The sequence below is a fragment of the Desmodus rotundus genome, chromosome 6, assembly GCF_022682495.2.
Source record: "Desmodus rotundus isolate HL8 chromosome 6, HLdesRot8A.1, whole genome shotgun sequence".
NCBI classification, from domain to species: Eukaryota; Metazoa; Chordata; class Mammalia; order Chiroptera; family Phyllostomidae; genus Desmodus; species Desmodus rotundus.
In genome coordinates, this window is record NC_071392.1 from 139,594,969 (window position 1) to 139,613,416 (window position 18,448).

General features: G+C 45.4%; 1 protein-coding gene across 2 annotated transcripts in view; it reads right to left on the bottom strand.

Annotated features, from left to right (window-relative positions):
* The window catches only part of PDE6A (phosphodiesterase 6A), a 50,896-nt gene that overhangs the window by 6,337 nt on the left and 26,111 nt on the right, over positions 1-18,448 (bottom strand). Inside the window, exons 9-17 of one of the 2 annotated variants that reach the window (XM_024576949.3) lie at positions 17,269-17,418; positions 16,427-16,570; positions 14,545-14,610; positions 14,177-14,323; positions 13,209-13,316; positions 11,434-11,543; positions 9,794-9,881; positions 9,498-9,598; positions 8,989-9,096 (exon numbers count right to left, since the gene is read on the bottom strand). In XM_024576949.3, the coding sequence (XP_024432717.2) occupies positions 8,989-9,096; positions 9,498-9,598; positions 9,794-9,881; positions 11,434-11,543; positions 13,209-13,316; positions 14,177-14,323; positions 14,545-14,610; positions 16,427-16,570; positions 17,269-17,418 (1,022 nt within the window). The remainder of the gene's footprint in view (positions 1-8,988; positions 9,097-9,497; positions 9,599-9,793; positions 9,882-11,433; positions 11,544-13,208; positions 13,317-14,176; positions 14,324-14,544; positions 14,611-16,426; positions 16,571-17,268; positions 17,419-18,448) is intronic. The other variant, XM_045185141.2, reaches the window with a different exon arrangement.

Below are 18,448 nucleotides of genomic sequence, written 5' to 3' on the forward strand. Positions count from 1 at the left end.
GCTGCTGGGATGATTTTACAATTAACCAGTTGTATCTGCCATAGGTTACCTAAGCTGGTCTAGGAGGCCTTAAGAATTACTCATGAAATATTAACAGGTTTAAATATCTTAAGTAAACCCTCAAGTAAATAAGCTTTCAAAAATGCATACATTTCTTAGAAACCACGTTGTACTTTGTAATAAGGTGTTGTAGACACGTTATGCTGACCATCAAATAGATTAAGCAAACAAACGCTCAGCTATGCATGCGAGGGTCCCTGGCTCCCTGCTACCTGTCGGTGTCCACATTTTAAGTCCATGGGGGTGGCTTCAGGAGAGCACTGCGTGTTTACTCTCCTTGGCTGGAGAGATTATGTGAAAATCTCTCCCAGCTGTTGTGGAAACACACCTGAGTGTTTTATAGACAGAGGTTCGGTGTGTGGGTGAGGAGAGAGGGTGGGGAGAGGACTCCTGGGTACCAGAAAAGCCAATCTGAAGCTTCAAGCCCTAAAGACAAGGCATTGCATTCACTTTGGCACCACCCCCTTATGTGCTCTGGGGCCAAGATGCTGTGCTGGGCATTGGGGATCCAGTGAGGCCCGCAGGGAGCTCACAGACAGTTAAGGGATAGAGAGCAGGAACACGGTCATTACAATATGCTAAGTGGGACGCAGAAAGGAGTAAGTACAAGGTGCAGAGAAAAAAGTAATCCAAAGGTGAGAGCAGCTGGCTCAGGTCAGAGGGCTTCCAAGAGGTGACAGTGGGGCAAGGCCTGGAGGGGTGCAGAGGAGTTCCCCAAGAGGAGGGCGAAGAAAGGTTATAGTGGGCAGAGGTGCAGTGGGAGTGTGCGGGGTTGTCATAGGGCCATCCAGAAGGGGACCAGAGGGAGCGGTCCTCTAGTACCAGAGTATGTGTGCCAGGCGCCGGCCGGGGCTGGTTCACAGGGCCCCTGCTCTCAGAGAGCTTGCAGAGGGGTTGGGGAGGCACACATTTATCACACAAATAAATGTAAATGTGTGAGCAAAGACCATGCTCTGAGGGAAAGGAGGTCTAGGAGATAATATAACAAGAGAACCTGACCTGGGTCTGGGAGGTCAGAGAGGGCTTCCCTGAGGAAGTGATTCTGAGCTGATATTTGTAGGAAGTACAGCTGTGAACTTGGTAAAGAAGAGAGTGGGAAACACATTCCAGGCAGAGAGAACTTAGAGTGCCCAGGCCCTGAGGGGAGAGCTGGAAGGTGGGAGGAGCTCAGGGAGTGGAGCAGGTGGCAGAGGGGGAAGACGAAGGCTGAAAAGTTGAGCAGCAGACCCTCAGAGCCTGGGCACTGGCAGGGGGATGCCCTCATGCTAAGCACAGCAGAAAAAGCCACTGAAGAGTCAGAGCAGAAGGGTGAAGGAGTCAGTTCCGCATATTACAGAGACCCCTGAGGCTTCAGTGTGGGGGAGAGCCCCACGAGGAAGCCATTGAGGGACCTGGAGAGAAGATGAAGGTGGTGATTAAAATAAGTGTCGAGGTAGGCAAGGCATTTAAGAAGTAAACTCAACAGGGCCTGGGGATAGATCAGACACACAAAGTGAGGAAGACGGAGGAGTCCGGGTAGAGGAGAGGAAGGGACAACATGGTTGTCATGCAGAAGAGAGCTAGAGTAGGTCATGGAGATTTTGTATGCTGAGACATCTGTACCTTATCCTCTTGGCGGGCGAGTTGTCAAGAGCAGGGCATGGAGTTGAATGGGAAAAGAGTAGGAAACACCGTGCAGAGCTTTGGAATCGAAGCAATTAGATCCTCGGTCTTCTCCTTACTTGCTGGGCCCAGGGCAAGTGACTTAAGGCCTTTGGGTCTCCATTTGCTCATTTATAGAATGAGATAATTGTATTAGGTTGGATCATACAGAGTTCTCATTTTGTGGGTCAAAAGTCAGCAATTTCATATGGTTTGATGTAATATATCCGTCCTGAGAGTGTTGTGGCCATCACATAAGATGATTTTTCTAGTGCATACATTGTCCTCATCTTCATTACCATTACCTTCATCATCTTATCCTTTCGTTCAGGGTCGCCCGGGTGAGTAGAGCTGGCTGACCGAAACAAGCTGAGCTCCTGCTCACCTGGACCACCCCCAAAGCAAATGTCTCTTCCACGCAGCTGCGCCGCGCAGTGGCACTTCTCCCCGACCCCTGAAAACATCCCGGCCAAACTGAACAGGCATTTGGACACTCCCCGGAATGACACCCGGCCTGGAGGGTGTGGCCCGTGGGGGAAGGCCTGAGGGAGCCTGAGAAAGCTGTGGGTGCGCAGGAGGGGGGTGAAGTGACTTGGGTTCTAGTCCTCGGTGCTCCGCTAGTGCCCATGTGACTGTAGGTAACTCACGTCATCTCTCTGATCCTCACATTCCTCATTTGAAAAATGCTAGACCAGGAACTGGCCACTTGGTACGACCATTATCCTCTTCGAGCAGATGAGGAAACTGAGGCACAGAGAGATGAAGCAACTTATTCAAAGTCACCCCACCTATCCGTGAGAGAGCTGAGACTTGAACCCGCCTCAGGCTCCAAACGCCCGCGTGTGTAACAGCTACACTCCACCCAGGTGTAAAGTAGCTCTTGCAACACGTCTAACCACCGAATCGACGGGCCCTGAGATTGCTTCACGGCAGTGGTCTTCAACCAGGGCCAGGCTTTGCTCCCCGCGGATATTAGGCAATGTCTAGGGTTATTTTTGGTCATCACAACTGGGGAAGAGGAGTTGTTACTGGCAAATGGTGGGGAGATACCAGGGAGGCTGGTGAACATCCTGCAATGCACAGGGTTACTCTCCACAAAAAAGAGCCGTTGGCCCCAAATGTCAACAGTGTTGAGGTCAGGAAATCCTGCTGGACAGGCTCTTCAAACATTTTCCACTGATGCCCACCTAAGGAATTTTGAGAAGTGCTGACCTTCTTACACATGTTTAAGTTGACATCTTGACTATTTCATCAATAGTTTAAATATTGGCAAAGGATCCAACCCAAAGAACATTAAAAATATGGACATTTTAAAATAAAATGGTTACATCATTCTTTAAATACAAAGTAATACCCTTTGCAACAGCATGGATGGAACTGGAGAGCATTATGCTAAGTGAAATAAGCCAGGCGGTGAGGGACAAATACCATATGATCTCACCTTTAACTGGAATCTAATCAACAAAAGAAAAAAGCAAACAAAATATAACCAGAGACATTGAAGTTAAGAACAATCTAACAATAGCCAGGGGGGAGTGGGGAGGGGACATTGGGGAGAGGGGATTACAGGAGCTACTGTAAAGGACACATGGACAAAACCAAGGGGGAGGGTGGAGGCGGGGGATGGAGGTGGGTTTGTCTGGGGTGGGATGGGGGGAGGGGAGAAAATGCGGACAACTGTAATTGAACAGCAATAAAAAAATAAATAAATAAATACAAAGGAATCTAAATAGCATAGCAGTTTCATAACCATCAGCTCATCATCCATTTAAGAAAACATGAACAAGCTTTTCTTTAAGAGTCTGGAATTTACATCTTTCCTTTTTGCCATAAACTTGTATTTCTACTTGACTTTCCCTACAGATTTTATACTGTTTTATATATGTATGTGTGTACATGTGTATATGCATCTGTATATATGTAAATATATGTTTATGTAGATCTATATGTATAATATATAAAAAGTCTTTCATTGGTCGCCCTTTCTTATACATCTGCTACCAAATATGTCCATTAATTGAACTTATATAAATGTTTTTGCTTTGACTATCGCCCTCCAAATGTTGAAATTTTTCTTTGGATTAAGTTATTATTATCACACAATCAACCAAGACAATGAAATATACATATTACCTGTTTTTAAAAGTATTTACAACTCAAAGTAAATTTTTTGGAAATATATCTCTTAATGAGACAGGATGGGGTTATGTTTCAAAAATCAGTTAATGAATGAATATTTCTTATTCTTAGGCTGAGTTAGGATTTAACAGCTATTTTATGTAATTTTTAATTTTTATAAGTGCAGATAATTAGAAACCTTGGGAAAGGAAGGAGTTTTGTGACAACAGTGTCACCCATTTCCTTGAATTTTTCCAAATTAACCCTTAAAAATTGCACTGTGATCTTTATTCTGAATGATCAGTCCGCTGATGATTCAGTTAGATTCTCCTTCCATTTCGTTTACAGCTGACATTACGGTCATTCAGTCCCTCCATTTCTGGGAAGTGCGCCGTGAAGATTTGACCGAGACCTTTCCTGTGACCATAAGTTACACTCCTAACCACTTCTGTGCAACACTTTGGTTAACCAGAATGGTTATACTCAGAACGGGTGAGGTCTATTAAAACATTGTTAATTATAATATACCGTCCAGTATCACATTTTTTATAAAGTGCTTTTATCTTATAACAAGTTTTAACTATGTTTCATCGAAGCCTGGAGGCTGCACCTCTGGCCAGGTGGCTCAGTTGTTGGAACGTGGTCCATACATCAAAAGGTTGCGAGTTTGATCCCAGGTCAGGGCTTCCAGGCAACCGATTGATGTTTCTCTCTCTCTCTCCCCCGCCCACTCCCTTCCTCTCTCTAAAATCAATAAACATATCCTCAGGCCAGCATTTAAAAAAAAACGGTGAAGCTGCAGATTTGACTCACTTAATTTATGGGGAATGTTTGTCATACCATGTAACCGGAAATTCCAGTCTTTTACTATCAACTAAAACAGGTGACTCAGACTTGTTTCTGTCAGAAAGAGTCTGATTGTATTTTTGAATTCAAATAAGCACGTCCGAATGCATTCTGGTGACACCCACCTTATTTTTTTATTCTTAATTCTAAGGAAATTCGGGGTAGATAGATGCATAGCTGTGACTAGACATAGGTAGACTAGACAGACAGGTAGATAGATAAGTAGATGCTCAGGTAGGTAGACAGAGAAGCGGACGGACGGACAGACGATTGTGGCATGGGTGAAATCGTATGCTGCTACCTTCAGTACGTACTTATTATTGGTGCACCTGACATCAGGGCTGTCCCTGGACGGTGGCACATTCTCTGAGGGAATCAGATTGTTCAATGACAAGTGCCTCAGCTCCTGCTGCCCCACTGTACAATCCAGGGCACAATCCTCTCTTGCTAATGACTTGTTTTGTTTTTAACAACTATACACATATTTGTTATATTTATGAATGAATGATAGGGAAGGCCTGAAGCCCTCCTTGGGTTTATAATGCCCTGACTAAAAGAGGCTTTGAAGGCACCATTATTTCAAAGAGTCCCTCTGTTTGGTGCTGCAGAGATCTTTGTGCCGATTCACAAAGGAGATTCAAGAAAGGTGGCGTGAGGGAGCCAAAAATGCCTCGCCCACTGTGCTTTCTTGGGAAGAGAATATTAAGAAAGAGACCACCACTCCCGTGAGGCCATCCACTCCCTTAGAGGTCTTGGAAGGCTTTGGGCTGGACAGGGACAGGGAAGGCCTTGTGTGCCACAGCGGGAAGACTTCCGCTCAAGACTTCCTTGGCTTTTTCAGTGATCAAAGTCCTGCCTCTGCTTTTCAAAACAAAACCAACAGAAACAAAAAACAACTGTCTCTTGGAAATCCTTCCTATCATTTTTTTTGTAAAGTCTGCACGGCATTCCATTGTAGGAAAGTACCGTAGGTATTTGTAAAAAATTAGTAAAGAGAAACTTCATTTAAAAAGAAGTAGGGAGCCCAGAAGGGGAGCTCTCACACAGGCCGCATGCAGCCCAGAACGGCCATGAACGCAGCCCAACACAAAATCGTAAATTTGCTTAAAACCTGTTTTTTTTTTTTTTTTGCTCATCAGTTTTCGTTAGTGTTTGTGTATTTAATGTGTGGCCCAAGGCAACTCTTCTTCTTCCAGTGTGGCCCAGAGACGCCAAAAGGTTCAACACCCCTGCCGGGGAGATCTCTCCTTAGAGCAGTCTTCCCAACTTCTTCCCCTGTGAGAGTTTTAGTGGACTTGTACCTGTCAAATTCTCTGTTGTTCTGGAATAAACCCATTTTGCTGAAAAAATATCTGGCTGAATTTTTGTGCTCGTCAATGATATTTAAATTGTTTTCAATCTTTTTTTGTGATTACAAATAATGTTGCAATGAGTGACTGTGCACACTCCTTGGCACACCTGTGGGAGCATACCTGGAGGGGAAAGTCCAGCTGTGAGATGCTGGGTCAGAGAGGATGAGCATTTACAATCGTCGTAGGTAGTGTCCGCCACAGGGCTGCACCCATTTACAATTCCAGCAGTGAGGGAGATTGCCTGTTCCCCCCACTCCACCCAGCCCTCCACAGTGTGCCCTCAAATGCTTTCATCTTTGTCAAGAGGAGGGTAAACAATGAATTCTATCGCTGGGTAGTTTGATTTTTGCATTTCCCTAAATATGAATAAGGCCCTCATCTTTTCATAGGTTTATAAACCTCTGTAATTCCTTTTCTGGGAAACATCTGTGTGTGCCTTTTGCCTGGTGTTTACTGGATTAGTCTTTTTCGTGAATTGTATTAACACTTTATTTACTGAGAGAACTAGCGCTCTTTTTTTTGGCCGGAAGTGCTGCAGATATTCCCCCCAGCGTATCACTTGCATTCTGACTTCAGCTATGAATTCTTGTGTGTGTTGTGCAGAAACCCCCAATTGTTATGGAGTCAAATTTACCGATCAATGCATGACTTTTGAATTTTATGTTGCACTTAGAAAAGCTCACTCTGAAATTACTTTTTAAAAATTATACCATGTTTTTTCCCCCTCTCTCCCCAATTTGGGGTTTGTCTCCTCATCATTTTAAAATCCATGATCCATCTGGAGTTTATTTTGCTATGGGAGGGAGATAGGGATCTGGCTTTGTGTCCACCTGATGGTATAACACAAAATATACCTGGTCTTTGTCCCTGGCTCCTGGCATAGAGCTTCTAAAACCCTTGGTGTTTCCTAAGTGATAGGAGTATCTTTTGCCCTCCTTAAGAAGCTCCGTTTGGTTTACAGTCATGAGATGACTGACTTAGGTGTAGGTCCCTAGACAGACTCAGAGTGGGGCTGGTCACCAGAAAGACCAAGTGAAGGGCTGGGGGTGGGGACTACAGATTAAGCTCTATAAAAACTCTTGAACAATTGAGATTTAATGAGCTTCAGGGTTGGCAAATGCATCCACTTGCTGGGAGAGTGAAGCACCCTAGTACCATGGAGATAGAAGCTCCTGCGCAAGGGACCCTTCTGGACCTCGCCCCATGTACCTCCTCATCTGGCTGTTCTTCTGCATCCTTTATCATATCGTTTATAATCCACTGGTAAATGTAAGTAAATTGTTTGTCTGAGTTTGTCTGAATAAATTGTTTGTGTGAGCTGCTCTAGCACATTAATTGAACCTGAGGAGGGACTCGTGGGAACCTCCAATATAGAGCCAGGTGGCCAGAAGCACAGGTAACAACCTTGACTTGGGACCGGCATCTGCAGTGGGACCAATCTGGTGGGACTGAGCCCTTACCCCATGGGATCTGGCACCCTCTCCAGGTAGATGCTGTCAGAACCGAATTAAGTGTGTAGGATATCCAGTCAGTGTCTGCTGAGAACTGGAGAACTGCTTGGTGGTGCTGGCAAAGAGCCCATCGGATCGCCTCATAGTACCAACCCCATTGACGAACTCCCTTTCTCCCCTGGTATCAAATCGTCGGCACAGGCACAGCTTGTAAGTCTGTCCCAGGACCTGTCCTACTCAGGCCTCCGACCGAACTGCCTTTAGTTCACTTGGTCCTGTTATTACTCTTTTAATTTGGAATTTACTGACTATTCTTGGATACTTATTTCCCATAAAAAATTTAGGATTGGCTCCCTAATTATCCCAAAAAGAAAGTAGATGTTTTCCTTGAAATTATCTTAAATGAGTAATTAATTAAGGAGAATAGGCAATATTTAATATTCAGTCCCCCTATCTAAGAGCAGAATGTTCTTTCCACTTGTCCACTTTTTCCACTCCGCCACTTTGAAATGTTCAGTGGGGCAGCAACTCGTTTGCCCACGAGCACCTGTAGCCTGAAAGTGCCCCCTTGTTCGGGGGCAGCAGGTCCCACGACCCCCAGGATCAGGGGACATTTGTGGAGGCCTGGTTGTACTATGACAGGGCTGAGGGAATGACAACTTGCCACTTTCCCCCTCTTCCCTGCACCTGTCCCACTGGCTGCCCCTTCTCTGTTGCAGGGGTTACCACATTTGTGACTTAACCCAGACTCATCCCCACAGGAGCACCTGAGGATAAACAAACCACCTGGCACTTCCTTGGGAAGGCCTTGTCTGCCACGACCGTCAACGCCCAGGACCCTACACAGGGGAGCCAGGGGGCCATATGGCTTAGGCCACATATCCACCAAAGGCCTTCAATGTATACTTCTCATCCCATCATCAATTGAGGTGAATCATGGAAGTACATCAAGAGAATTGAAAGAAGCTATTCACCAGCAAACTTAAGTTTGAGTCCCGTTACCAGACCTCACACCAGCAAGGCAGTATGAATTTCATATCATATCATATGATTAGTTTGTGAATAGCACAGCAAGACTGTATGATATTGCTATATACAAAAGAACACTAAAAAAATGAAGCCTATATATTTTGAGTGACATAGTTATCACTGAAATCATAATCAATATAATGCTCTTTTTTAAATCAAAAATGCTAGTTACATCACTTTACCACCAATAAAATTCAGAAGACCAAACTTCTGAATTTTATGACAGAAATACTTCAAGTATTATGCTTTTTGTATATAGAGAAATAAAATACTATATTGTTTTGAATTTCAGTGCCAAAATAAAGGGTAGGCATATACCATAATTTCTGCAATTCTGGTTTGGCATAACTTCAGTTTTTGCCATATGCTGAAGGCCTCCAAAATGGAAAGCGACCCACAGGTCATCTGAGGACAGCAAAGCGGTCACGTCAGCAGCTCATCGTGTGACCCTGGTATGAAAGGATCAGGGCTTAAGCCCTGTCTCAACTCACATAACAATTTCCTTCCGTGTCTGTTCCAGCATCATGTACTGCGTCCACTCCTGCTGCGACTCGAATGTCTTAGATTGATCCACGATCTTTTGGAACATTGTCCTTTTCCTACAAAACACACCAATTGGTTAATGGAGCACATCTTAGAATAAGGCCACACATTCTGACATTGACTGTTTCAGGCAGAGACTTATTAAAACAACATGATTGACAAAACAAGGTTAAAAGAACCAGAGCCTAGGAGTGAAGACCCAGGTTTCTACCCCAGACTCTTTCATGGGCTTATTATCTGATCTTAGCACATCTTTTCCCCTGGGTCTCAGTTTCCCATCTACACAAGGGGAGTAATAACATCCACCTCACAGAGTTGTAGTGACAGTGAATGGTCCGCAGCACAAGGCTTGTGCCTGTCACACAGTACATGTTAATTGATGGGAACTATGGTGTTTGTTCTTTTTATAACCATTGCTATTGCTATTCTTATTCTTAAAATGAGAAGAAGTACCAACTTGAAGTACAGGGCGAGGTCTGTGGCGATGATGGCAATGTCCATCATATGGATAGCATGTTCATGTTGCCTGCGATTGAGGTTTTGAAAGATATTCAAGCTCTAAAGAGAAAATTGGAGGAGAGATGTGAGAAGTGATGCTGGTGGTAGACTCATCCAACTGCTGTGGACACCCCAGATGGTGGGAGAGGCAGCCCAGGCCAATGGGAAGAGGGCTGCCTGGCCATACTGGGGCTTCATGGGAGATGGGGGCTCCTGTACAGGCCCCAAAGCCCATGCAGAGGACCATTATCCTACCTCATCTCGCAGCAATGTTTTGCCAAATTCCAAGTGGTGTCTTTCCAAGATGGAGGACCCGTGGAGCTTGGCCAGTGGGTTCTGGGATCTGAGTGGACGAGAAAGAGAGAGACACACAGAGAGCATCAACATGGAATGGCCAAGATGAAAGGTAAAGACATCGTCCAGTCCTGCCACCTCCTAATCCTGCAGGCAAAGAGGCTGCAGTCCAGAATGAGAGGAGCTTGTCACACAGGGATGGAGTGGGAGCTGGGACTAAGCATCACACCTCCTGACTCTCAGGCTTTAGTTTTCTCCACCACTGATTCTGCAGGTTTCCTTGGGGTCATGGATTCCTTAGAGAATCTGTTGAATAGTGTGGACTCTCATCCCCAGAAAAAGGCATAAGCACACACAATGCCAAATGCAAAGTTAAAGATTCACGGATCTCCTATATCCCTATATCCCCCCATGGACATTGGCTCTGGGCCATTCTTTAATGGTCATCAAACTCCAGATCCTCCATACATTCCCCAAAACAGTGTGTTTATTCTTGCCTTTATTCAATAAATATTTGTTCAGTACTTACTATGTGCCAAGCACTGACCTCTATACTTAGCTTCTTACAAGATATAACACAAGCATAGTCTCTAGCCTTGGAGCAGCATGCAAGCATTGAGAAGACTCAGAGCCATATGTTCTAGTGCTTGTTGATGACTTACAGGTTATAGGCCCTGGGCAGAGCCTCAGTTCCTCATCTGTACTGTGGGTATAACATTGTCCTTGCTCTGCCCAACCCAAAAGGTGGTCATGAGCGTCCACCAAGATCGTGGTTCAAGGACTAAGTTTCAGAGGCCATCTGGAATATAAGCTCTGTGAGGACTAAGACTGTGCTGTTTTGCTCAGCATGGTACCACCTTTGCCAGATTTAGGGCTACGACACTCGTATCAGGAGCATTATCAACACAAATGGATGAATAATTATCAGTTAACTAATTTCTTGGCTTAAATTAGTTCGGCAAGTAGGAAGGGAAGGAAGAGAGTTGGGGAGTTTAATATATCAGTTTCCTGATGCTGTTATAGCAAATGATCACAAATTCAAAGGCTTAAAACCATAAAAATGTATTATCTTACAGCTCTGGAGTTCAGAGTCGAAAATAGCTCTGTAGGGCTGCCTTCCTTTTCCGAGACTCTAGGGGAGAATCTGTTTGCTTGCTTTTTCTAACCTCTAGAGGCTGCCTGGATTCCTTTTATCTTGTAGCCTATCTTCCACCTTCAAAGTCAGCAGTGTAGTATCTTCTTCCCTTTTGACCTCCCACCTCCCACTTATAAGACCTTCTAAATACGTGGGACCACTCAGATAACCCAGGGTGATCCTTACATTTCAAGATCCTTCACTTCATCATATCTTTGAAGTCCCTTTTGAATGTAAGGCAATACATTCCCAGGCACCAAGCATTGGGGTGTGGACATGTTTGGGGGTCATCATTCTGTTTGTCACAGGAGTTTACCTAGACCCAAAAGGCAGGAGGAGATGGGAAGCTGTGGACAGCGGGCCTAACCTCCTGGCTGGTGAGCCTGCCTGGGAGCTGTTCGGACTTGAGTAATGAGTGCTGGGACTAGGAGGTAGGGAGGGGGATTGCTGGGTAGGGCTGACTTACTTCATCTGGTACAGGTTGTTGGTGCCTCTGTGGTCAATGTCATGGCAGAAGGCAGCGGTGACCATGGCCAAGGCCTCCAGGTCCGTGAAGTATCGTTTCAGCTTTCCAGTCTGGAAGGGCAATCAGAGGTGCCACTCGCTCTTCCCTTGTGGGGTTGGAAGCAGGGCTGAGAGGGTAGGGGCAGGACCCAGAGCTTGGAAACATAAATCTGATCTTGGCTCTACTCCCATTGCCACAGGGTGACCAGATGTTCGCCTGGGATGCAGGACTCTCCATGCTGGAGCTGGAACAGTCCCTGGCAATGTGAGATGGTTGGTTACCCTCCCTACTCCTGAGTGGCCTTAGCTGGTCCCATCTCTCTACGGGCCTCAGTCTCCCAGTCTGCACACTAGAGGTGGAGGGCATTGGGCTAGTTGATTGTTGAGAAACTTGCAGCCTTCACATCATAGGATTCGGAGGGTTTGGGAACATAGCCAGACTGGTAAAGCTAACCTTCCAAACCTGGTCTACCAGTTTAAGGACAGCCCAGAAGAATCCCTGAGCCTCCATTAAATACTTAACTGCTTGCTTATGCTGGGTGTTGGAGTAGAGGGTGGGGCAGAGACTGCAGGGGTGATGCTGACTCTGTGACTTTTAAGAAATAAGTCAAGTCCAAGTGGTGTCACTATCAATTTCTTTGGTGAACTGGCCAGAATTCCTGCCTCCAAGCTCTAAGGCCTACTCCAGCCTGACCATTCCAGCCGCAAGGGAAAGGAATGAAAAGGAGGCCGGGCAGGGGCAGAGATCTGCATCACAATCTGGATGGAAAAACCCTTTTTCATGAAATACGAAGGACTCTGAACCCTGTAAGCCAGAAATGACAGACACAAATACACATGGGCATGTCCATCCAAGGACCTGTAGCATTGTCTGTAATAGTGAAAGGTCAACAACAACCTCCTGTCCGACACCAGTGGCTGAGCAAGAACATTATGTGTACTTTAACAGTACAGTATTCTATGCAGCCATTAAATTGTGTCATGAGCAAGCCTTGAAAATATTACGCCGAGTGAAATAAGCCAGGCGCGAAAGTACAAATACTGTATGGCTGTGCTTGTACGAGGTACTTAGAGGACTCAGATTCACTCGTAGACAGAAAGTAGGAATGGCGGTCACAGGGGGCTGGGGAGTGGGGGGAACAGGGAGTTTGTTTGTTTTTCTTTTTCTTTTTTGATGGGAATAGAGTTTCAGTGTGGGAAAACGAACATGTTCTAGAGATGGGTCGTAGTGATAGTCACACAACACTATGTGCTTGATGCCACTGAAGGGCGCATCTCAAACTGGTTAAAATGGTAAATTCTATGTGATGTCTATTTTACCACAATTAAAAAATACATAACGAACGTGATTGGTATATTTATCTATTTTCAAATGAAAAAATAATGTTACAGAGTAATATTATTCAGTTTGTTATAAACAAAAGACGGTGTTTGTGTGTGTGTATACAAATATGTTTCAAAGTTTCCAGAAGAAAATTTGGAAGAAGTTGTGCCAGGGCTCTCTCCAAATTACCAGACTGGGGCTGGGGGTAGACGGCAGCTTCCTTCGCTTTTTATTTTATGTGCTTCTCTATTCCTGTAATTCATTTATACTAAGCATTTACTCTTTGCTTAATTTTAAAAAGCAATAAATAGAGAAGAACGCCGCCGCTGCTGCTGCTACCGTGTTGCAGCTGAATGAGGTTGGTCACCGGGTGTGGTGGGAGCCCCCAGCCACCGCAGCCCCACCGCCCATACCACCAGCAAGGAGAACATGGTCTGTCCCACGTTGAAGCCGTGCCGCCAGTTGTGGTAGGTGATCCTGCGGTAGCCCTTGCTCAGGGAATACATGAACCGCACCAGCGCCTGCAAACCCGTGCACATCAGTGAGGCAAACCGACCGGGCGCCCTGCCTGCTGCACCAGAAGGCAGGAACTCGCCATAGATGCAATAATGTTGTGCAAGCCCTTTGCAAACGGCTAACCACTGTGGAAGTGGACGCTATGAAATCAGCTGGATGGGAGTCACTCCACTTATTCCACCAGATGAGTTTCATCAGTGATTCCCAAACTGTGCCCCAGAGAGCTACTGGCCTGGGAGAAGCTAACATGAATTTTGCAGGGAAAGAAAACAGAAGGGGTCTTTACATCAGTGGTTCTCGAAATTGAGTGCACATCGGAGTCACCCAGCGGGCTTGTTAGAACACAAGTTTTGATTCATTAGAACTGGGAGAGAGTCAGAAGAGAGAGAGAGAATCTGCATTTCTGATACATTCTCAGGTTGTGCTGATGTGGCTTGGGTAACACTTTGCATCAAACAGATCGGCGAAATCCTGCAAAAATACACCTCCACCTTCTCTGTCCATCTCCAACCCCCTAGTCTGACAATTAGGAATTCTGCAGGAAAAAAAATGCTCTTTAAATTGATTCGATCCACATTTCCCACCCTTGTTTGACCATAAGACCCTCTCTTTGCATTCCAAGTGCCCACAGCCTCCAGAACTCAGTCCCTGAGAACCTACCCCAAGAAGCCAATGCACCCAAAATGCCACAGTTCTGAGGAACTGTGTGTTTCTTTTTTGATACATGATTCATGTGTGCAACGCAGCCAATGCTTTCAATCCTAAAAGCCACAGGCATACTCTTTTTAAGTATTCATTAAGTTTAAGTTTACAGATTGTGTTTCAAAAGGGAGAAAAGCAAGCAAGCAAGAAAGTTGGGCCCTACCTCCTGCGGAATATGAAATTTATCCACCACTTTGAGCTCATAATACATCTGTATCCCACATTTCACCAGCTCCAGTTCTGTCAGGGGCAAGTCACTGAAGTGGAATTTGTTAATTTCATATTTCTCTGCATCTGGAAGCTCTTCTTGCTGTGGAAGGACCGCAGTCAAATAATTAAGGCAAATGGAGTGTTCCTGGGTCTCTCCATGTCTCCCCCCAGCCCTGTGTTGGGCCCAGGTCTGCTGGGAGGATCAGGGCAGAGCGGGAAGGGTTACTCTCTGCAGAGACCATCCCCCCACATACACACACATACACCACGCATGCTCTGGAGGGCACCCTGTGCTCATTCTGTGTCCGGGCCAGTGCTCACCAGGATCTCAGCCAGCTCCTCTTCCTCGCACTCCCACGGCTCCTTCCCATACACCTCTCTGGTTTTCTGCACAAAATAGCAGAGGGAAAAAAATTAGTTAATGTCCTACATCTAAGCTCTAAATATGCCTTCACATTTACATTTTAATTGTTCTCCTTCCTCTAAAGCCCTGGAAACAGAACCACCAACTCAGAGAGGCTGTTCTTTAACATTCATGGATAGGCAAATTCAAGGTCACGGGCTTTGGGGCCGGCAGCCAGATTTGAGCTCTGCCACTTACTAGCAGGGTCATTGAATACCTCTGATGCTCCATGACCTCGCTTGTAAAATGGGGTCAATAAAAGTACTTAGGTGGTGGATTAAAACTAGATTATGCAAAGTCATATTATAAAATCACATATACAACTGAATGAAATCTGAGATGAGCATAAATCAGTGCAGTGCTTGGCACCTCATAAGCACTAGAATTAAGTAATATTATTGTTGTCATTGTTATTATTATTGACTGGGGGGTCAAGAGGCCTTGCTCATGTCCTGGTCTTTCCTCTAGCTTCTGTGTGACTTGAGGAAGTTCCTTGCCTCTCTGGGCCTATTTCCCCAGATACCAAAGGAGAGGGGAACCTGGCCCCAGTCACTCGTTTTTGATTTCTTGACCCAGAGGACAGTCTATTAGCTTTTAACTGCTTCACTGAGGCTAGGCCTCCATAGGGTTCACATGTCCGTGATTTGGCTGAAATTATGGATTGAGACAAGCAAACCATTTATCTGAACTTGACTTTTTCTCCTTTCAATGTATCAGTTATTGCAACGAAAGGATCAGATTTGTTGGGATATCTCCCCAGCTTAAGAAATCACATCTGAAAACATAGTCCATGTTGTTTCAACTTGTGAGGTCTCTCAGCAACGTTTTAGGAACTCAACTAGGCATCATATCCAATTCCATTTCACTAACTCAGCTTACTTCTAAATTCTTGGTCTCTTTGAGGCCAAAATCCCAAGAATGATGAATCACTAATTCTCTCAAATATTGTTCAATTTCCCACACCAGATCGGACTCTCCTCTATAGTATCACTGACATATGATTATCCAGCCTCTGCTTGGATACCTCTCTTGATGGGGTGTTCACTACCTTGTGAGGCAGCCCATTCATAAGCATGGTAGAGAATTTGCTCATAATCCTGATAAAGTTTGAGTGAGACCAATTTACCCAACTGGATGGTTCCAGGACAAGTTACTTCCCCATTCTGGGCTCCAGTTTCTTCATTTCCACAATGGAGATAGAAATCTTTACCTTGTCCACCTTACTGGGCTGCTGTAAGCATCAAACAATGTATTGTGACATTGCCTTATAAACTGTAAAGTGATGATATTATGTGATGGCTCCCTACTAACATCTACCTCCCTGTTTGCTCACTAAACTCTTCTATGACCTGATTGGCTCTTCTAAGTCAGCTGACCACACAGAGGGAGTTTCTGAGAAACTGACCACTGTCCACAGGTCAGTCAGATAGAGCTTCCTCTCCACAGAGGTTGTGTTTGGATGACTCCATCTCAGGTACCAAGTCAGCCCTGAGCACAGTGAAAAATGGAGTTTCTGGAGCTGGTAAGCCAAGGTCTGGCCCCAAGACTGAAACGACCCTTCACAGGACAACTGTCCCCAGGCCACGCAGAATAGCCATTATGTACAACTCTCTGGCACTTGTTGATCTGCCCATTCATCCATTCCACTAGAGGGCCTGCAGCACCCCTGTGCAGGGCAGGGGGTAGAGTGGTGAACAAGCCCACCCTCATCTCATGGGATTTTAAGTCCTGCCTTACTCTGGGCACATCTCCAGGGCAAAGTCTCCACTAGAGAAAGAACAAGAAAAGAACTTGACCCACCAGGATTTTCTGGATTTCTTCATTGTCACACTTCACATGATATTTTACCATGTCCTGGAAAATATCCTTCCTGTTTTCAAGTTTGTTCATTGACTCATAGGTGTCAGGATTTAAGACAGACCAGCCCAGGAACTGAGTCAAAGACTGAAGAAAAACAAAAAAAAGAGAAAAAAAGAAGGAAGGAAAGAAGGAAGGAAGGAAGGAAGGAAGGTAGGAAGGAAGGAAGGAAGGAAGGAAGGAAGGAAGGAAGGAAGGAAGGAAGGAAGGAAGGAAGAAAAAGAAATTAAGGATCACAGGCAGAACAGCCAGGTTTGGTCCTGCTTCTGTAACTTTGGGCAAGACTCTCTGAGCCTCCATTTTCTCGGCTATAAAATGGGTTTGGTAAGCCGTGTGTTGCCTTTCTCAAAGAGATGTTATGATGGTAAAATAATGCCCAGAAATGCACTTTCAGTAAAGCACTGACTTACATAAATCATCATTCTTGTGCCTAAAAATGTCACAGAGGGAATGTGTTGTGTGTATGTGGGGATGGGGGTAGATGGGGGGTAGATGTACCTTTTGCTCAATTTTGCTGTGAACCTGAAGCTGCTCTAAAAGGTAAAGTTTCTTACTTTTTCAAAAAGGGAATGTGGATTTCTCCGTCAACATGCGGCAGTGCAGAAGTGAGGGCAAAGAAGGGGATCCTGGAAGCGAGTCAGGGTAGCATCGATGAGGTGAACTCCCCACCTTCCACAGGACAGGGCAGCAGTACCCTGGGGTCCTCACCACACAGCTCTGGAAGCCATGCTCATAGAAAGCTGATTCTGAATCTCAACATCAGAAGACCTCCTTGCAAACCGTACCTCCATGAGGGTCTCATCCATTTCATCAAAGGGTTTCCCATCTTTGCGATTGTAAAATGTGGCCACCCCAACAATTTCTTCCTTCTTGTTCACAATGGGCATAGAAAGGACATTTTTAATCATCCATCCAGATTCGTCCAGAGGCTCTTTCTACAAGAGAAGAACCAGAGAGGGTTTCCTTGAGTGCCCGGCTGCAGGGGCAACTGTGGTGAATGTCATACTGCACCATGACCTTGACTGGCTGAGGCAACAGCAAGAGCACAGACCTTGCTGGATTTCACATGGTTTCAACCACCAAACAAATGCCATGAGCAGGTAGCCAATCTGGTTGCAGCTCCTTAAGCCAATCGTCAGGTTGTTTTCATTCCTAAGATGTCAGGGCCATTGTTGCCGGGCTGTGCGCGGTGTGCTGGAGGCATAATGATGTGCACAGACAGTTCAGGGCCCGGTGCTTCTGATACCGGCACAGGCCACAAGGGACTGGCTTAGAAGGAGCTATGTTGGGGATGCTTGTAACTTTGAACAAAGTAGACAGAAACCTGTGCCTTTGCCTCTCGATCTGACTTTCTGTGTTACTTTGGCATGTCTTTGCATCTCCAGGCCTCTGTAGGCTCATCTGTAGATGGGGACAGTAGTAAGAGAATGTGCCTCGTGGAACCAATGAGAAAGTAGAGGTGAAATTTCTTGGTCAATCAAAGGTGCCCTTTGTGAGTCACTTGCCATCTGTCTGAGCCTCAATTTCTTCATTTATAAAGTGGGGATCGCTGGACTATATCATTTCTAGACTCTGCCCACTGATTCATCAAACATTTACCAAACATCTTACAATGTGCAAGGAACCGAGCGAGAAGCTGGTGAAACCAAGGCAAGTAAGGCACAGACAGTTTCCTCTGGTAGCTCACAATCTGAAAGGTAAATGAGCAGTTACACTGCATGTGGGAAGTTCTTTATGGTACTGAGGGAGCCAGAGGAGGGAAGAAAGTCAAGGAAGGCTTCCTGGAGTTGAAGAGAACTCCAGAAGCTTCTGGTTCAAAAGTTTCAAGATTCTTAAGGTGGTGAGATGATAATTGTTATTATTTAAGTAATGCTGGAACCCAGCACCTGGTGGGAGAGTGTTCCCAGGGGGATATAGAACATCCCCAAAGAACACAGGGCTGTGGTCAGGAAATGAGTTCAAGAC